This window comes from Magnolia sinica, chromosome 9 (assembly GCF_029962835.1).
Source record: "Magnolia sinica isolate HGM2019 chromosome 9, MsV1, whole genome shotgun sequence".
Lineage (NCBI taxonomy): Eukaryota > Viridiplantae > Streptophyta > Magnoliopsida > Magnoliales > Magnoliaceae > Magnolia > Magnolia sinica.
The window spans coordinates 82,953,757-82,976,134 of record NC_080581.1 but is presented as its reverse complement, the minus strand read 5'-3'; the positions used below and the strand labels follow the sequence as shown (position 1 = coordinate 82,976,134).

Sequence of the window (22,378 nt, the reverse complement as noted above, 5' to 3'; positions counted from 1 at the left end):
GAGATCAGTAGAGTCGTGCATTATGTGGACATCACTAAACCATTATGCGAGATTCACGGTGAAGATAAGATCAAGTGGTTGAGGTCAGAAGACATGATAGGAAGCCAAGGTCGATTGTCCGAGCTACTCTCTACCGTCGTCCTATCAAAAGAGTATCTCGAGTTGGGCTCTCTAGTGGTCGTAATAGATCGTCAAGACCAAGCTGATCGTAATCGACTATCGAAACCAAGCTGGATCAGGGCTTGGGCTCTTTCTGACAGATGGTCCGAGCTGAGGCTCAGAAATGGATAGGACTATGGAAGGAGCTTGACGTCTGATAGAAGCAGAGATACTTCATCTACTGACCGTTAAGGAGCTCCTCGGTCTTGCTTGTAGTGTTCACATATATGTTGGGCTGACCTCATTCCTTAGCCCATGTTCACCCATAACAGTGAAGCAAGGGCCGAGCTGATTTGTTTCAACGATTTGAACGATTTGTATCAACTAACACCATTTCTAACTACAAGAATTTCATGTGCCCCAGGACCAAGTCTGGCAAAGATACCGAAGCGGTGCTTTTTATCCCAGATTGCATACAATGCTTGGTGTGCCTCCAACATAATGTATGTGTTTAATCCAGACTCTATTCATTTTTCTATTTCAAATCATTTTAGGGCATGAGCCAATAATAAGACAGATCTAAATCTCAAGTGGACCACACTGCAAGAAATAGTGGTGATGAACCCCACTATTAAAAACTCATCGTGGGCTATAAATATTTTCACTCAAGTTGATTTGTGTTTTTTCCCTTTATCTAGGTTTGTGTGACGTAATCAACAAGTTAATGGAAAATAAAGATTATGGTGGGCATTAAGGTGTACCCTAGGAAATTTTCTTGGTGTTCCTTAAATTACTATTGTTTCCTATATCCTAGTACACTTAAGATTTTGATCTACCTTATGTTTGGGATCATACACTAAGATGACCGGGCAAAATGGATGGATGGCGTGGATACATCATGGTGAGTCCTCTATAGCATCAACTAGTAGCAACGTTTCTACTAGTGTGTGTGTGTGTGTATTCACAATTTTGTTTTTATAAGAACACAGTTATAAATAGGGAATTTCCAGTATAATCCCCTACCTTTTAGGCTAATCTAAATGAACACATATTATCAAAATATTTACAATTGGATCTTATGTTCTTAAGAAAGATGAATTTTTTATTTCCTGTATATTTTATTAGACCACAACGTCAACTACTACTTACATTTTACTGGATCACATCATCAGCCATCGGACAACCCCCACCATAGGATGATTATTAAGTGTTCGGCATGCGTAGAAAGGAAAATGAACGGTCAAGAGAAATTAACCACATTCCTTTTCCCTTACATTTTGGACTGAGATTTAAGACGGCGGAGAATGGATGAGCGGCTCTGATATGACACACATACGCCTCAAAATCGCTCGATAGTCCAACACGATTTGTCAACTAGTCGTTGAAGTTACACCTGGGCCCTCCAACTAATCTATTGACCCTTGGATATCAGGCCGGCCAGGACCATCAACATCAACGAAGGGCATGTTCTCATATTTCAAATCCAGGCCACACACAACCCATAGATAGGGCTGCAAAGGGCCGTAATGGGTCTGTCCAAACCTGGCCCACAAACTGGACGCATGACAGAAAAAGGTGTGAACCCAAGTTCGGCCTCCCACCTTTGTGCATGATCTGAGAGTTTTTAAGTGTACCCTACCCTGAATTACATATAACAAAAATGCCCTTGAAATTCTAAATGAACCAGGTCTGGGCAAGCTCTTAGACACAACCAAAGCCCAGCCCAATTAATAAACAGACTTAAATTTTAGGCTCAATCTCAGACAATGGCCCTACTATTTCATTCCAAGCCTCAAAGGCCCGGATCGGTAGCCAAACAGGGCATCTAGATCAGATGACAGCTGGAACTGCAGCCATCCATTACTGGTGTGTACTTGACCTATATCTGACGTAGACCTGAAACCCAGATGGCCAACCCAACCCAGATTATTGCTATCCCACAAATTTCCCACTATATAGTACGGTTGGATATAGGGTTGCTTCGGGCCCACCTTTTGAATTTGGGCCGGGTGGGGCGGCGGGGCGGAGAGCAGAAATATCACAACCAGCATTTCCATAAGGTCTAGAAGTCCATACAAGTGGAAAGCACGTTTAAGAAATCCCGATCATTCATCCAACACTTACATTGGATTTCTGATGAACCCAAAATCTATTTCATAAAAATATGTAAGCCAGTTTTCCTAAGTCAACTGATTGGCTATTTTTTTGTGATAACTTTCCAATTTCATTCAAAGAATGAGATGGGCAGGAGTATCTGATGGGGTAATTTCTTGCTAGTATCGTCTTTCATCAGTAGGACCCACTAAATGATTGGCATGGGTAACTTGAAAGGTCAGCCACTCAATGGTTCAGATCACTGAACCATTGATACCTGAATGCGATCATTTCCATATATACTTTTAATGTTAACCGTCTACTTGGCCTTTCTAACTTGGAGATTTTCAACAATGCGGGGCTATCACATCAATGGCTAGGATCTCTGAACAATGGACCCCGCTTGTACGAACTGAAATCCATAGGGAAGAAACTAAAAAACATAAAACGGGAAGCTTCTAAAAGATGGAGTTGTTTGGTAAGTTTTTGGGAGAGAAGGGATTTCTTCTGTTTCTTTATTGAATTAGTGTTAAGGTTTTTGTGCTTCAGAAAAGCTGCCGCCATTTGCTGCAACGGAGACGGGATAAGAAGAGGAAAAAAAAAAAACAGAATGGATTCCGTTGTGTGCCGCACACCACCGAACTTGGGCCTCAACATTATGTACGTAATATATCTAAACCATCCGTTCATTTTGTGAGATCGTTTTAGGCCTTGATTCAAAAAATGAGATAGATTCAAAGCTCAAGTGAACCACACCACATAAAGCAGTGGGATTGAATGTCTATCATTAAAAAGTTCTCATCGGTTACAGATGTTTTAGATCAATCTAATATTTGTTTTTCCCTTCACCCTCGTCTTTGTGACCCTATGAATAGGTTAGATGGGAAATAAACGTAATAATGAGCCCTAAGACTGTAAAATGTTGGAAATCATTGTCTTCGCTACTTTCTTTGGTGTGGTTCACTGCTTTATATCTGTCTCGTTTTTTTGGTTCGCGTGTTAAAATGATCCGGACGATGTGGATATAATACAAACATTATGGTGGGGCCACAAAACTTGATGATGTGGACCCTCAGCACACCATGCAATCTGCTCTCCCTTGGGGTGTGTTGACTCAGTAAAGTTACATGGCCCCATCATAACGTGTATAGTATATTCATACCGTCCATCAAGCACAAAAATAAGGTAGATCCAAAGCCCAAGTTTATCGCAACACAGAGCAGAGAGGATTAAACACCTACCACCGAAAACTTATTAATGACCATAGAAGATCATAAGTTTTTGATCAAGATAATATGTTTTCTCTTCATCGAGGTCTACGTGACCTTATAAATAGGTTGGATGACAAATATAAACATAATGGCAGGCTGTGGAAAGGTTTCAAAGGTCGGTAGCATTGTCCCACTACTTTCTATAATGTGGTCCAAAATCTGCCTCATTTTTTGGCTTATGCCTTCAAATGATATGACAAAATGGATGATGGATGGTATGGATATAATACATAATCATGGTGGGCTGACATAACTTTGCCATGTCACCACACCACCGAGGCTAGCCAACTACACAATCAGCTTTTTTTATTCAAGGGTTAGGGTATCAGTGGGCCAGGCTCGCACATGAAAAATCGGAATTTTGAATAATGCCTGCCCGACCCTGCCCGAAACAATTTTAAATGTGGGTCATAAAATGACATGCCACGGTAAAGTTTCGCCCGGTGTGAATGAGAGCCATGTGCATTTGAAAATTTTGCTTAAACTAAGGGATGAGAGACCACTAGTCTATGTATTGTCTTATCCTTATATATATATAGGAGGAAAGTTGACAGCAACGTGCTGTGCAATCACACGTTGTCAATATCTCATCTCAACCTCCTTTAGTTGCGGAACATAAGTGGATCCTGACTCACTCGCCAAACACATCACTACTTTCATCATGGTGGGACCCACCGAGAGGATCTAAACTGATCATCTGGTCTGGCCACAAGGAAAGTTCCAATGGTAGGCAGGTTTAAGCTGATTTCCAAACTGTGTGACACATTTAATTACCAGATAAACTCCATTTTTATGCATACGATGCCAGATCGATCACATCCATGTTTCAAGATATGGTTGGAACTATTTTGTGTATCTATTTAATCTTTATTAACTAGGGTCCTAGTCATGGCTGGATGCTAGACTCTATGAGTTTCAGCACCAAGGTCATGGCTAGAACTATACACGAACCAAGTTAGCTTGGTTACCTCACTCGACTTGATTCGAAAAATCTCGATTCGACTTGGTTTGAAACTAAGTTCGATCCAAGTCAAGTCAATATTTTAGCTCGAAAAGATTTCGAGCGAGTTCGAGCTTGCCCGAGCTTGACTTGACTCAGATCAAACCTCGACTTAAATCGGCTCGGTGACTCGGTTATTTTAATATTGATGTTGTTCACCAAGTGTTTGATGAAATGACTTATTGAAGTGTTGTTTCAGGTGCAGAAATTCTCCACGGGATCGTTTAGTGGCGAGTAAGGAATGGATACGAAACAAATCATTAAAAAAAAAAAACTTCACATTATAAAACTCCCCTTAAATCATGATTTTGATGTTGCCCACCCAGTGTTTGATGAAATACCCGTATACTGCTATTACTATTTTTGCATTCGGTGAAAAATTGAAGACATGCTCTATCTGTTTGAGAAAATGTCGCATAGGCTCTCGAACTTGGTTCAAATTGGCATGAGCTACAGATCGAACCGAACTAAGCTGGCTAATCAAGGTCAAGGACCGAGCCAAGCCGAGTTTGAGCTAGGGTTAGCTACTGGCTGAATTGAGCCGAGCTATGCCAAGCTCGACTTGGTTCGACTCATGTACAATTCTAGTCATGACTTCAAGTACCTATGTGGTGTGTGGGTGTCAATTTGTGTGTGTGTGTGTGTCTATATATATATATATATATATATATATATTCTGATATTGATTGAAATTTTAGGATTTTCCTATATTTAATGAATGGACATTTTAATCAACAATTGGACTATCTCGTGTCATTTAACTTTGGGATTGGTTCAGTAGTGGTTGTACGGTTTTTGAGTGAATAATAAGTCACGTCGTATTTAATGATGAGAAAGTGACGTGGACGGAAGCCTTTTTGGGCGTGAGCAAGGCCCAACTCATGAGGGTCACATTGATGTATGTGTATAATCCATACCGCCCATCTTTCTTCTTTTTTTTTTCTCGTGTCATTTTAGAGATAGGGCCTAAATATCAGCCTGAGCCTGATCCAGAACTCATGTCTGCCACATAATAGAAAAAAATGGTGACAGTGGCACCCACCGTTGAAACTTTCCAGGCTCACTGTGATGTTTGTTAGAAGTGGACACTGCCCAAGTTAGGACTTTTTGGGCCCATTGTGAGCTAGCCGACATGGCGGACAGAACAAATCACCCCATTATGAGCCTTGACCCCTATTATTTAAAAACAATCAAGTTATTAATTACATGAACATAATAACCTCAACCCTCAATACATGACAACCCCAACCCTCAACCCATGACAACCACAATCCTTACCATGTTACAACCATGACCCTTACTATATTACAACCTCGACCCTTACCATGTTACAACCACACCATATCCACAATTCGTTCCTTCTCCCAAGAAGCAATTGCCATAACAGGTAAGATGGAGCTCAAACTAAAATCCAAATATGCACTAAGCTGTAGGTATATTTTTCCTTAAATAAAAGCTTGGAATATCTATGCTAATAGAAGGAGAGCTACCATGCAGTGCTCAGCCGTGTATGGAGTGGCACCAATGTGCTATTGTGAAATCATGCACAACCAATCCAACCTGCCATTGATTATATATTTTATTAAGAATGCTGGATATATATGCAGCAACAAATGAAAAGAAGTAAATGAATATCAGGCAATTCCTACCTCTGACCACTTGCTTAACAGGTCTAGGTTCACTCCTCAGTTTATCAAAACACCAATCGGATCTCGTCTACAAGTACATAAATATCATCAAACAAATGCATTTTTCAAGCCTAACTATAGTTGGCTGTCACGAATGGTTGCACAGGTGTCTAATTAGAGGTCTTGCATGCACTTAGGCAACCTCTACCACGGGACCCACTGATTCAGAGTTGCCCCACAAAAGTGCAGGAGTGACACAAAAACTGTGTAGACAGCTTGGTTGGCCCAGATGATGATTTCATTGATATTTGGGTCCCACAAAGTTGTTCAAATAATCTGTGCGCCTGGTCTTTATGACGATCATGACGGAAGTAATATTATATAGTAAGGGTTAGTAGGTGTATTTCTAGGAAAGTTCCTCTTTAGTATTTTCTCACTTAATTAATGGGCTGGCACTATATAATATCTAAATAACATGAAATTGGTTCTGTTTGAAAGCCAGGCAAACATCATGCGACTGATGTCACTTTTTTACAAGTATGTGCCTCTGAAATTATTTGAATTAGCTGTGATGGATTTATGGAAGGGTTGTATGATGGGATTTATATAATGTCTTTTTTGAATATTTTATTAAAATGGATAGTCAAAACTGAAAAAAAAAAAAAAGAAAAAAAAGAAAAAAGAAAAAAGAAGAAGAATGTTTAGGACTAAATCAGGGTTTGATTGGGAAAAAAGCATATATATGCAAGTAATGATGATTTTATGACAAATGATGAATGAAAATTTAGTTTACTTGTTTCGTTTCCATTTCATTCTGGTCTAGTGACTTGTTTTATTGCCCTTGCATAATACAGCAATTGTTCTGGGGAAAAATGGAAATAGAAATGCTAGGGCACACAGAAAAGGGTTATAGGACAGTGCCGTTTGTAGGTGATCAGCACTCTATACACAAGCAAGCATGCAAACAATCAATAGCCCTATTAGGGTCACAGCAATTTACATTTTCCAATACACAAGCAAGCATGCAAACAATCAATAGCCCTATTAGGGTCACAACAATTAACATTTTCCAGGTTGGTTCCTTGGGGCCATTTTATTTCCTAGATGACAAGACAAATATGGCTGTACTTCAATCCCAACATCTGATTCTATAGTCTTGGATGTATTTACACAATTATTTTTGGAAATCTAAACTCAGCGGACCATAACAGAAATGCTTACTATCAAACCGTAAACTGCATATGCGTGATCAACAGAGCAGCATTTTGACCTGGCCCAAGCTATTACAAATTGGCAAATAAAGCAAGTCTTTTTTCACCTTTAGAGTTCTTGTTTGCAAGCAAATGGGTCGAGGCTTTTCAAATGCTTCTGTAAGTTCTCCAAGCATTACAACTGGAAACATCTGAATTCTAAAAAAAAATAAAAAATCAAAATCAAAATTATATCATGGCAATGCTGAAAATGATATAATTAGTAGAAGGTGTGAATCAAAAATTTATTAACTAGTAAAGAATCAGGTAACATTGAGTTAAATGTATCCAAAAAAAAAAAATTTAATTAAGAATTGTGTTCAAAATTATTTTTTTTCTTTATTATTTCAAAACCTTTTTTTCTAAATCGTTGGATTAAAGACTCAGACCAACCAAGTTAGATTTAAATTAATTCTAAACCATGTTCCCCATTCCCTATGGATTCAACCTCGTTCTCACCGAATTATTACTACATTATGCTCCACATGTATAGCCGGCCCCACATATGCTGGCTACATGTACATGGCCATACATGTACAGTTAGACACACATGCACTATTAACCCATGTGTACAATGAGTCATACAAGAAATAAAGAAATGCATATGATACAATAAGAGGTATAAAGATGGATTAGAAAGTGGGCCATACATGATACATACTTGTGTATACGAAGGGACATTAATGGATGACCAGATGCTGATGGTTGATTCCTTAAACAAAGATGGATGAGTCACATAGAGAGGATACAGTGGACCCACGTCTACAATGGGCATCATGTATAATGGAGAGTAAATCCACAATGATCTATATCACTGAACCATGAGTCTAGCCGTTGGAAGAAGTGAAGGGTGGGAATGACAAAGTCAGGCTACAATTCTCCCTATATCGAAAAGTGTCAAGAAATAAATTCGGTTCATGTAATCGATTTACCTATAATTTGAAGCATGCATTTTTACCATGTTACAGATTACACCTAAAAGTTTAATCCAATTATAGCTGGTAATCCCATTATAGATAAATACGCCCATCCAAATGGCCCATGTAAAATCCTAATCTGATTATTACTTGAAGACTTAATGGGCATACAAATGACTCCTAAGGAAATTCATAAGAGGCTCAAGATTGCAATATTCAAAATGCATTAGGAGAACTTTACAATAGAGGCAATGGAGTACCTTTTTAACTATGCCAAAACTGCAAAAATAAATAAATAAATAAAAAATGACGGGCCAAGTCCGTTGTAGTTAATTGTTGTAAAACTTGAACAATGAACAATATCTATCGCTAAATTATGACGAACCATCACCAATAATTGATGCCTGTCATTCACCACACTTTCTAAACTATAAAAATAACATTAAGCGACAGATCTCTCAGTGGACGCGACTGTCCAACATGGGGGCGTTCACCTCGCTTCCAAATGTAAATGTTGCAATATTGGCTCCCTGGCTGGATCGGCGATTGAGACTCTCCACCACCTGTTTGTCGATGGTGAGATGGCGCGCGCAGCGTGGCTGCACCTGGGCAGCATCTTCAGCGTCAGTGTCCACTCATCCATTTCGGTGGAAGCCAGGATGTCTCAATGGTGGAGTGCCATTTCAGATGGGCAAGTCCCCTTGGTGGTTTCTTTTCTACTCCCTGGGTGCCTTATGTGGGAGTTGTGGAAGGCCAGGAATGCAGCCCGCTTCGAAGGCAAGTCCACCTCCTTAATGGCATTGATGGGGCGCATAAACTGGTGGGAGAACTTCCTGAATGCGGCAATGGATAGCGACCAGGGGCTGATTTCGCTTTCTATTGGCACTCGGCCTTGGCGATATCCTTTGGACCAGCACTCTTCCTCCTTCTCGCTGGGCAAGGGAGGAGCAAAAAAGTCCAAGTTTGTTGAAGTGGTTAAATGGATTAGGCCTTGCTGTAGCTGGGTAAAAATGAACGTCGATGGTTCTTCAAAGAACAACCCAAGCTCTACAGGAGCTGGCAGTGTTTATAGAGGAGACACGGGCCAATTTTTATTCACCTTCTCGGCGGGCTACGGCCTAGGTTCAAATACTTATGCGGAGCTCCGTGCAGTCTATGAAGGTCTAACCATGTGCTTGTCTATAGGTTTTAATCAAATTATTATTGAATCTGACTCTCTGCAAGTAGTGAAAGTTCTAAACAGCCTGGATCATCCCGGCTGGAAATGGACTTATTGGCTTAAACGGATTAATCACTTGAAGGAGAAAGGCTGTATTGAATTTGCGCATATCTATGGGGAAGGGAACGCTCCTGCCGATGCCTTGGCCCATCAAGGGAACGATTCCCAACTCTCGTCCCTTTATGTTACTCTCTCGGAGCTTCCTCCTCATATCCAAGGTCTGATTTTTCTTGACAAATTGGGGCTGGAGACAATAAGAGAGGTTACATAGTGGCTGGGTTTTGTTGTTATCTGTTTTCTTCATATGATAGGTTTTCCTGGATCTTTTCAACTGGGAATCCCCGAATTCAGATCTCTTGTAATCTGCTTTTTCATCAATGAAATTCAGTTCTCCAAAAAAAAAAGTGTATTGAACAGGAGTCTAATCTCAACCAAGCGTCTTTAAACCAACCAATCTTTTCTTCTTCCTTTTTAGTAATGGTGGCGCACTTGATGATTGAACCAGGCCATTAATCATTTGCTCGGGCTTCGCCCAGTCCTCAATCCAATTTTCTGAGTCCAAGCCCCAACCATCTAGCCTACCCGTGTACCATTATCTGATCAGTACAGTCTTACAGAAGTGAAAGTCAAGGAAGGGCAAAGGCTCAACTCGTATCACATTTTGCCACTATTTTAAAAAGTGGTAGGAACTTTTTAACAGTACACGACATAGCGTGGACGCTATTGCCTACTGACATTGCCAGCAGCAAGGTTGCTACTGGACAATGCAATGTGGGCATCAGCATGATATATGTATTTTATTCACACCGAGTCTATCTATTTTTCCAAATCATTTTAGGGCATGAGACCAAAAATAAGATAAATCCAGATCTCAAATGGATCACACCATGAGAAAACAGCAGTGTTTTAACACCCACCATTAAAAGCTTCCTATTGTCTACTATAATGTTTATTTTCCATCCAACCTATTGATTAGGTCACACAGACCCTGTATGAAGGTAAAACAAAAAAAACCAGCTTCATTTAAAACTTTTGTGGGCCCCAAGGAGTTCTTTTTATTGTGGTTGTTCAAACACCACTCTTTCCTTTGGTGTGATCCACGTGATCTGGATCTGTCTCAGTTTTTTGTTCATGTGCTAAATTGAGATTAGAAATTGAGTGAAGGAATGGATGAAACAGATACATCATAGTAGGGCCTCAGAGCACGCATCAGTGGGCCATCTGCCTCCCCATAGCTTCACATCAATCCTCACCATCCTAATTGTTCACTTGATGTGTGTCCAAAATATAATAAAATGAAACTAATCATCTGATTGTGGCCTTGAAGTTTTGTATGGTTCATTATTTCTAGCCATACATTTGATTGTTGTGAATTGTATAAGTAGGATGGGGCCTGATAAATGGGCTCCTAGGATATCCGCTATCCTCAGTGGCCCACAATTTGAGTGGCGTGGATAGCATGAATGCCAGTGTGAACATGATGGTTACCCCCTATTTTCAAAAGGGGTGCACGACAGTGTCATCCGTATTACCCTAACCAATGATGCTACCTGGCAGATGTGGGGCCCAGGCAATGCACTTATGAAATATGTGTCAATGCTTGTTATACCTGATCCTGACAATAAATCTTATCCGTAAATCAAGTGGGACACATTACGGGATAAAAGATGAAAGGGAACACCTCCCTTGATTTGTGTGGAGAGTACACCATGTCGTGTATATGGAATCTGAGCCATTCCGATCTTTCATATGACCTGGATGAAGGGTAAAATCAGGCTATTTTTTATTCGGGTGGGTCCCTGTAAAAATTAAGGGTGAACGTCTTCTCTTATATTGCTCCCTGTGTTGTGGCCTGTATAAGTCTTGGATCAGGCTGGTTTTTGAAATTTGAGGGCAATATAATGTGACACATCTGATGGACAGTTTGGATGACATGCTTGTATAGAGTAAGCCACATATCTGATCATTACCACAGTAAGCAAAGTGTGGTACCGGAGGAGCACACCTTAGTTCAAAATGGGGTTAGTACGTTCCAAGTAGCGGGATAAAAGCATGCAATAATCAGCCAAAGGAGACCCTTTTGGTTAATATATATATTCATGCAAGGTTGAAGGTCGTTCCTCGTGTTCCAAGATTGCAGATTAGGTACCGCTTGGCCTCACCCAACACAATGACGCCCTGGCCATGGGGCCCACCTTGATGTATGTATTGTATATCCATGGAATCCATCTATTTCTCCAGCTCATTTTAGGGCACAAATCCAAAAATGAAGCAAATCTAAATCTCAGGTGGGCCACACCATAGTAAAGAGTCATGATTGACCATTAAAAACTTCTTATGTGCCACTAAAGTTTCGGATCAAGCTGATATTTGTTTCTTTTCCTTCATCCAAATTTGTGTGACATTATCAACATGTTCGATGGCAGATCAACATTATGGTGGGCCGTAGGATGTTTTTAATGGGTGCATTTAGTAATCACTTTTCCTATAATCCACATGAGATTTGAATATGCTTCATTTTAGGGCGTCAGTCCAAAAATTAGCCAGCAAAGAGGATGTACGGCGTGGATATACAGCACATACAGCAAGGCTGGCCGGGTGTTCAGGGCCTTACCATATTGGGTCAGGTTAAACTGGGGACACACCTATTCTGCTTCCGCAGGGAACACAGGAAGTGAAGACAGTGACATGGATCCTTCAAAAAGTATCCCGACCTTTTTTCTACCCCATTGATTGAGGACCATCTTTTTCTCCACTCTTGACTTGAAGTCAATAATATATGGAAAAGATGTGTCATCTTCGTCAGCTGCCTTTTCATCCTTGCCATTTGATCAACCTTACATGGTAGTTTGAATAAATTAATATAAATTAAGGTACTTGATTGAATAATTATTTTAAATAAGGAAAACTCATAGTTCAAAAACTAAGAAACCAGACTGGACTTATGTTTAAGCTGGGTAATTGGGTTCACTCAAGGACTAGTAGCATTTTTAATTGACTTGACTCTATATTTAATAAATTAATAATATTTAAAGTGGTAATCTATATGTGTGTGTGTGTGTGCACGGGCGTGCACTCCCTTATATATATATATATATATAGTCATGCTCCCCTGCGCACCTATGCACGTGCGCACCTTTGCACACGTGCCATGGGTGTCTAATCTGAACGGTCCATGTGATGCTGAATCCCATGAAACCTCATGTGACAAAATTTCACCCCGATCTAAAATTATGGTGGGCCATAGCAAAGAGAAATGCAAATCAAGGGAGGAAACTGTTTTCATTTTCCATGGCCCATCAAAGTTTTAGATCAAAGTAAAATATGGGTCGGAGGGGTTTCACAAGGTTTTTCTTCACATGAACGGTTCAGATTTTGGATCCACATCACGTATGATAGGTTCTCAAAAAAGTTTGTACGTAGTACGTACGAACTGGTTCGCATGTGAGTGTTTCTATATATATATATATATATGGAAAAGGTACTATGCGCTCGACCACACGAGTCCATCCCATGAGGTCGAGCTGTGTGGGCCCCACCGTGATGCGTTTCGAACATCTACCCCATCAGTCAGATGCACCATTCCATCGTGGGCCTAGATCTCAAAACTCAAGTCAATCTGTGACTTATGTGGGCCACACCACATACAGAAGTGGGGAGGGGCTGTGCACCATTAAAACATTCATAATCATGTTTTGGGCCCACCGAGATGTGGTTTGCAAATCTAGACCATCCATTGTGTGTCCCACTTGGATGAGGGTTCAAACCAAGTTTCACCAGTATTCAAAACTCATGTGGGCCCCACCAAGTGCTTTTATATGTTTTTGGCATGTTTTCACATGATTTTAGATGTTATGGCCCACCTGAGTTCTATATACGGCTGATGTTTGGGATATCCCATAATTTAGAGGGGACCCATCAAATACACGGTGTTGATGGTCGATACGCATCATAGTGGGGCCCACATAGCTCAACCTCACGGGAGCTTATAGTGAGGTCGAGCGCATATATATATATATATATATATATATATATATATATATATATATATATATATTGTTGTAAAAATTTTAAACAGAAAGAAGTAAAAAAAAAGAAAAACCCCATAAATATAGCTTGCTCTCACCATGATTGATTTGGGAACCACTGAGCCCAATGGATATAGGGTTGTAGGGCCCACTCTAAATCATTAGATAACAAGGTTCAATCTAAGATTGCAAATTAGGTACAGCCCGACCTCACCCAACACAATGCCGCCTTAGCCATGGGGCCCACTTTGATGTTGTATTGTATATCCATGGCATGCATCCATCTATTTTTCAACCTAGCTCATTTTAGGGCACGAATTCAAAAATGAAGTAAATCTAAATCTCAAGCGCGCTACACCATAGAAAAGAGTCCTGATCGAACATTAAAAACTTCTTATGTGCCACAAAAGCTTTGGGTCAAGCTGATATTTATTTCTTTCCCTTCATCCAGATTTTTGTGACATTATCAACATGTGAGATGGCAAATCAACATTATGGTGGCCCTAAGAAGTTTTTAATGGGGGCATTTAGGAATCACTTTTCATATGTTATGGTCCACATGAGATTTGAATCAACTTCATTTTAGAGCGTGAGTCCAAAAATTAGCTAGTAAAGTGGATGGACGGAGTGGATATAGAATAAATACAACAAGGTGGGCCGCGTGGTTAGGGCCTTACCATATTGGGTTAGGTTTGGCTAGGGACGCACCCATCCTGCTTCCGTAGAGAACATAAGAAGACGGTAACATCAATCCTTTAAAAAAGTATACCTACCTATTATGGGTAAAATGGACTGGCCAGAACATCCGGAGTAGGAGAATGCATAGCGCAAGTAATGAAGGTTGGGTAAGAGCCCGACCGCTTGTCATTGACTGAACTCTTATCCGAGTTGAGCATTTTCTCTATGACTAACCCAAGGACCAACCGCGAGGAGTGTCTAGCTAACACTCCATTGGCGACCAACAAACGATTGTGTACCGACTCGACCTTAAGGGTAGATACTAATCACAATTACTGATTTTGTTCGATCCGCAGAACCTCGACCAACTCCACTACAAGAGCACAATTGACCATCGAAGGCCGACCACGGACCTCAACCACCCGGTCTATGAGGTTGGATTCAGTCATTAATCTTGAACTCCTCGGAGGCCGACCACTTGGAAATGATAAGATAAGATCTCCTCGGGATCCTTGCCTAAGATTTCGGAAAGATGATAACATGCTAGGAAGAAAATCCCTTCTATGATACACATCTTCCAAGTAGGGAAGTTTTTCATCTATGGCACTAAAGCTATAAATTGAGACCCCACATACAGTGAGAGGTAAGCACAGTAGCACTTGTCAATTAGATCCAAATCCCCTGTTCTAACTTCAGCATCGGAGGGTCCTCCTACCATAGCCAAGGTCTTCATTGTTGATTGGTTTTTGCATGTACTCAATAGGTCTAACAAGGATGACCAGATTTCAGCATAAACACTACATTTTTTCTACACCTTTTACCAAGGACCATCTTTTTCTCCACTCTTGACTTAAGTAAATAATAAATAGAAAAGATGTGTCCACTTTGTCAATTGCCTTTCCATCCTTGCCATTTGATAAACCTTACACAGTAGTGTAAATAAATTAATATAAAGGTGTTTGGTTGAATAATTATTTTAAATAAAGGAAAACTCATAGTTCAATTTTTTTTTTAAAAAAATAAATTGGACTTAAGTCTAAGCTGGGTAATTGGGTTCACTCAAGGACTAGTAGCATTTTTAATTGACTTGACTCTATATTTAATAAATTAATAATATTTAAAGTGATATATATATATATATATATATATATATATATATATATATATATATATTAAATAAGAAGAAAAAAACCATAATTATAGCTTGCTCCGTTCACGGTGGATTTGGGAACCACTGAGCCCACCTCTTATTTGCCGATGGAAATGTCCTAACTGAATGAGTCGATTTGGCTCGTTACCAGTCAACCAAATTCATGCCAGAGTTACAGCAATTGAAAGCAAGTAGTACATTTCAAGCTTACAGGGTTAACCCGACCTAGCAAGCAGCTGAATTGAATTGGCAATGCCGGGTTCTAAATTTGAGTCACAAAGTTAACTAAATTACTTATTGATCAGAGCTGCCCATTTGGTTTGCCCCATCGTTCGAAGGCCACCCTTGAGCTGCCATCAAGCGGACCACCCCCATCCCCTGTATTACTTATAAGTTCTCTAACACAATTTAAGAGCGAGGTTCTCACGTAGAGCAGCAGAAACTCTGTATGACTTACCGTAATGAATGTGTCTTATCCACACCGCCCATCCATTTCATCATCTCATTTTGGGCATAACCCTAAAATTGAAGTATGTGCAAATCTCAAGCGGACATCACCACATGAAAGAGTGGGGATAATGGCATCCTCCGTTAAAACTTTCCAAGAGCCCACCTTGATGTTTAATTGTCATCCAACATGGTCCAAAGGGAAAATATAGCTGGTATTAATTGCCTGATTGGTCACCCATAAGTTCATGGCTAACCCATGATTCATATACAAAGGTCAAAAAGTGTAGTGGTACATTTAGAAACCATTGCTGCCTTTTTCTTCCTTTTTGTTTTTTATTTGTTTTTTTTTTTTTTTCGTTTCTTTCTTTCTGGTGGGCACCTGAATAACATGTATTTGTGGGCCCCACCTTTTGTATTTGTCATATACCCAACGGCCATCAAAAAATAAAATAAAAAAAAATCCAACATGTTCATAAGGTCACATATACACGGACCTGGATGAAGGAAAGTTTTCAACCGTTGGCATTCAATTCTCACTGTTTCCTGTGGTGTGGTCCACTTGAGCTTTGGATATGCTTCAATTTTGGTCTCGTGCCATAAAATGAGCTGCAAAGATGGATGGACGGTGTGGATAAGACATATACATCAACGTGGACCCCACAGTTTACTCAGCAAGTAATCGGTGCTGAGAGGAGTACCCGATCATTGCAAATATGAAACATGTGTGCGAGATCTAGCATTCCATAATGTTGGAAATGATGCTTATATCCTGTGCATGTAAAATAAGACAATGTGGCTCTCCAGGGGTATAACGTACAAAGTAAATTGAAATTTATTGTTTCTGTAGCCATTCATTTGTTTTGATATGGTGTGACCCACCTGAGGTGTGAAATGTTGTGGTTTCTATATCAGTAGATCTAAACATTGCAGCGCATCTGATGGAAGGCTCCGATCTCACACATGTAAATCACATGGCTCTAGAGTTACTCTGCCTGCCATATTCTGCTGACCTAGGATTATTAGAAAATAGTCACACGTATGACACATAGTGACCGTCCCTGTGGGTCACTATGGGTCCAACGTCTGATCAGTGGTTGGGATCATATCGATAGGCTGTACAAATTAATAAAATATGGCATCTAAAGTAAATGGCCCAAATCTCCCATCTAAATGGCTGAAAAGGCCAAATCGATTGGTAAACAGTGCTGGGCCCCACCAAATACAGATAGGACGATCCGAGCTGTGGATTGATCTAGGCCAGTTATCTGGCTCACAGATTGGATGATCCCAAATCCATCGCAGCTGGGAGGATGGTCTGGTTTCATCAATGGTGGGCCCATTTCAGAAGGTCTAGATCAATGGTGGGTCCCATTTCAGAAAATGAACAAATAAAAAAATAAAGCATTAAAAAAGAAAGAAAGAAAGAGTAAATAACGGAGAAGAAAAAGTCTTAGCAAGAGTACTGACTGCGTGATGAGTGCTACTAATCTCTCACACGTGTGCGGCATTTTATTGGGCAACGAACTGGAAAGCTCCTACCTTGCCCGTATATATAATGCCTCCCAAGCTTTTCTCTTCCCACCTCATCCCGAATCCATCTAACCAAAGCAAATGGCTCTCCCCCTTTCCTCTCTTACCAATAAAGCCTTTCCATTTCCTAACTTCTTCTCCATTCTCTCTTCCTTATGTAGGTATCTCTTATTCTCTTCCCTCCTTTTCTCTTCCTCTTTTGTCTTTGCCAGTGTCAATAACAATAAGGCCTTGTCAACCCAAAACCATTGCATTGAAGATCACTTCTCTGCTTTGCTCCACCTCAAAGAGGGCTTTAACTTCTCCGCTGAGTACACCATGACTACATTGTCCTCTTGGAATCCTGATAACAGGGATTACTGTTCTTGGGAAGGCATCACGTGCGATGGTGCCACTGGTCACGTGACCAGTCTCGACCTCAGTGAGCTCAATATCTCCGGTCGGATTGATTTTGTAAGCCTCTTTTGTCTTCAGAGCCTGCAGAGGCTTAACCTCGCTTCCAATTACTTCGATCCCTCTCCAATTCCTTCTGGGTTTGAACATCTCACCAGTTTGACCCATCTCAACCTCTCTTCTTTGCAATTTTATGGCCAAATCCCAATGGAAATCTCCCGCTTGACCACTTTGCTGTCCCTCGATCTATCTTACAATGAATATACCAATGGTTCGTATGTTGAATACCTGAAACTCGAAAACCCAGACATTGGAGCATTCGTCCAAAATTTGTGGAGTCTGAGAGAACTCCATCTCGATTGGGTAAACATATCAGCGCAGGGCAGTGAGTGGGGACTGGCGTTATCCTCGGCACTCCCTCATCTCCACAAGTTGAGCTTGAGGTATTGTGGTCTATCAGGCCCCATCCATCCTTCCCTTTCCAAGCTCCATTTCCTATCTGAACTCCACCTCAGTGGAAACAATCTCTCTTCAGCCATACCAAAGAGTATTTTCCGGCTGCCAAACCTACAAACCCTGGATGTATCTTACAATTCACTTCTCAGTGGATCATTGCCATCATCTCTTGCCAGCCTCAGCAACCTCGTGCATTTGGATCTTTCATCCAATGGTTTCAGCGGTCCAATCCCATCATCATTGTTTTCACTCCCATCATTACGAGAGCTTCATCTCCAATGTAACCAATTTAGTGGTCAGCTTGGGGAATTCCAAAATGCATCCTCTTCACTACTAGAGATCATCCACTTGAATGAAAACAAGTTCCAGGGGCCTATTCCAAGGTCAGTCTTTCAACTCACCAAGCTTACAGAGCTCTTTCTTAACTCCAATAGTTTCAATGGCACAATCCCTTCTTTATATGGAAATGCACTTCATAATTGTATAAAACTCGACTTTTCCAACAATTCACTCAGTGGGACCATTCCATCATCATTCTTTTCACTCCCATCATTAGAAGAGCTTTATCTCCAGGATAACCAATTTAGTGGTCAACTTGATGAGTTCCACAATGCATCCTCTTTGCGATGGATCATTTTGTGTAACAACAACTTGGAGGGGCCTATTCCAATGTCCATCTTTCAACTCCCAAAGCTTGAAGGCCTCGTGCTTACATCAAACAATTTCAGTGGTGACATGGACCTTGGCTTGTTCCTAAACCTTAAGAACCTCTGGAGCCTGAGTCTTTCAGATAACAACTTCTCAGTCCATGATGGCGGAAGCAATTCAACCTCTGCATCCTGCTCTCATATTAAATATTTGTATTTAAAATCTTGCAGCATTAGCAAATTTCCAGACATCTTGAGAAACCACGAGAGGCTATGTGCTTTAGACCTTTCCGATAACAGAATCAATGGTGAAATACCCAACTGGATATGGAAGGTTGGAAATGGCAGTTTGTCTTATTTGAATCTTTCTCGGAATGCTCTAGAAGGATTAGAGCAACCGTTTCCTCATATTTCTTTAAGTTCATTGAAATATATTGACCTAAGCTTTAACAAGCTAAAAGGATCAATTCCAATTCCTCCTCTCTCTTCCATTTTCTTTTCACTTTCAAGCAATTATTTTAGCGGAGAAGTTCCCTCACTTATTTGTAATTGCACTTGCTTACGAGTCCTCGATTTGTCTCGTAACCACTTCAATGGCTCTATTCCATCATGTTTGGGTGAAATAAGTGATGTCCTCACTGTGTTGAATCTTGGAGGAAATGCATTTAATGGCACCTTACTTCAAATATTCAAAGAGTGGTGTACTCTAGAGACACTTGATCTCAATGGAAATCAATTGGAAGGGCAGGTGCCAAGTACTTTGGCCCAGTGCAAGAAGCTAGAAGTGTTAAACCTTGGAAACAATCAAATACATGACACCTTCCCATTTTGGTTGGAAAATTTGTCTCAACTGCGCATTCTCATTTTAGGATCCAACAAATTTCACGGCACCATTGGACAACCCTTATCAAATCACTCCTTTCTACTGTTGCAAATCTTCGACATCTCTTCCAATAGCTTCACAGGTAACTTGTCATCAAATATGTTCGGGAGTTGGAAGGCAATGATGGAGGAGTCTAAATCCCAATCTCAATTCATTAGCAAAACATTTGATGAAGGGTACTATCAAGATAAAGTGACTATAGTGAGCAAGAGAATGGAAATGGAACTGGTAAAGATCCTTACCGCCTTCACGGTAATAGATGTCTCAAATAACCAATTTCATGGGAATATTCCAGAATCAGTTGGGAATTTAAAATCATTGCTTGTGCTCAATATGTCCTACAACCGTCTCATAGGCCAAATTCCTGCATTATTGGAGAACATGAAGGAACTTGAGTCATTAGATCTTTCACATAATAGTTTGTCTGGTGAGATCCCTTTACAGCTAACAAAGCTAACGTTCCTCGAGGTGTTGGACCTCTCGCAAAACCTCCTCATAGGAAGCATACCGCAAGGTCAACAATTCAGTACATTCACAAATGAATCATTTCTAGGGAACTTGGGATTATGTGGCCCTCCATTGTCAAAGAAATGCAACTACATTAAGGCTTCAACACCACCAGCACAATCAGAAAATAAATACGACTGGGAATTACTGTGGATTGGGTTTGCAGTTGGATACGGAGTGGGAATGGGAATTCTTTTTTGGACTCTATCACTTTGGACAAATGGAATGAGAAAATTCACAATATTCAGTGATAGAGTGCTTCTGTTGATTTTTCCATGTGAGACATTTATTTGAATGCATCAATACTAAGAGAATTGGAGGTAGGAGAAGAGAAAAGGGTGTCAAGGGAACTGAAGCATTAATAAAAAAGATGATATTTATAATGTTATATCCAATGTATCAACCTATATGTTGATGGCTGTATGATAAGTGATGCCCGTCTCCTTTCTGTGGAGCCCGTGAATGTTTGTACAATGTTTTATCAAATCAACAAAGTTATAGGTGGTGCGCTCCCACCTTTCTGGAAAAAAATCTATATGTTAATGGTTTAGCATTTCATGCATATGGCTTTTATTTAATCACTTCCATTAAACACAATATTACTTATTCAACTTTAACTACTTGGGCCTTGTATGGCCATCCAAGTCGCAATCCAATCTCAGGTCAATTCATGACTCAATTGAGTCATTGGCGAATTTTGTGGGTGACTCATGGGGTCGAACTGGATAGGGTTCGACCACGTCCATGTCGAATAGGTCGAGTAACATCCAAAGAAGGTGATCCCACCTATAGAGGTAGACCCGGATTGGGTGTTGACCTTGCTACCTAGACATGGTGACATCATACAGTGGGATTTGATTGGACCATATGCCACGGCAAGAGATTGAGCCACAAAAAGGATGTTGAAAGCTGTTGGATGTGGCTTGTGGGAGTAGAATAGGTCTTACCTTGACTGTATGGGCCCCACCTTGATGAATGTGTTGTATATCCACGCTGTCCATCTGATTTTCCATCTCATTTTAGGATGATCCCAAAACTTAAACAGATCCAAATCTCAGGTGGACCACACCACTTGACACTATAGTGATTGACCATTAAAAACTTATTGTGGGGAATAAAAGCTTTGCATCAAGCTGATCTTTGTATTTTCCCTTCAATCAGGTCTCTTTGACCTTATCAACAGGTTTTGATGGAAAATAAAAATTTCGGTCGGCCCTAGTTGGGTCCTAATGGTAGGCATTCAATCAACATTGTTTCCTGTAGTGTGGTCCACCTGAGATTTGGATCTGATTAAGTTTTGCGACCACATCCTAAAATGATCTGGAAGAACCGATGGATGCATGGATATATAACACATTCATCAAGGTGGGCCCCATGGTTAGGGTAACGCCTAATCCTCTCTTGCATAATGACCATGCTGGTCGGTGTTGGAAAAGCTCCATGGCTGCACCATAATGTATATATGTGTTTTATCCATGCCGTCCCTCAATTTTTCCAGCTCATTTTACAGCTTGAGCCCAAAAGTTAAGCAGATCCAAATATAAGGTGGACCATACTATAGGAAACAGTGGTAATTGAATGCCCACCAATAAAAACTTCCAAAGAGCCATAAGTTTTGGATCAAACTGATATTTATGTTTTCCCTTCATCCATGCTTGTTTGTTGTATGGCAAATAAACATTACAATGGACCTCAGGATGTTTATAATGGTGGACATAAAATCACCATTGTCTTCATGTGTTATAGTCCACCTGAGATTGGATCTGCCTCATTTTTAGGCTCATGCCGTAAAATGAACTGGAAAAATGGATGGACAGCATACGTGAATAAAACACATACATCATGATGGGGCCCACAGCATCCACCAGTAGCTAGGTTGCAAGATGTGAGTCCATGAATCAACTTCTTCAGCAACTTCTTCAGCATGATGCATGATACAGGCAAGAAGGAGAAGGCTATCTACTATATATCATCGTTAGGTTGAGTATGCATCCAACTAGGCCCATCCTGAAAGCAGCCGGTGGTCCAGTCAAATCCCACTCTTGTGTCACCACGGACATCCATGATGACAGGGTCACCATGCAATTCTTGTCCCTCTTTCCATGATCACCATCTACACAGCTTTCTACCCAATGGACTGTGGGCACAGATTGTGTACTGCCCCTGCTTCCATTGATA

General features: G+C 40.5%; 1 protein-coding gene across 1 annotated transcript; it reads left to right on the top strand.

The window, feature by feature from the left end:
- The first annotated feature begins 17,395 nt into the window (after positions 1–17,395).
- On the top strand, positions 17,396–20,494 carry LOC131255257 (receptor-like protein 35). Its single transcript, XM_058255950.1, has one exon. The coding sequence runs from the start codon at positions 17,396–17,398 to the stop codon at positions 20,492–20,494; it is 3,099 nt and encodes a 1,032-aa protein (XP_058111933.1).
- The last annotated feature ends 1,884 nt before the right edge of the window (positions 20,495–22,378 follow it).

What these genes read in the sequence shown, in the direction of transcription:
- LOC131255257 (XM_058255950.1), top strand. Translation starts at nt 17,396, where the DNA reads ATGGCTCTCCCCCTTTCCTCTCTTACCAATAAAGCCTTTCCATTTCCT.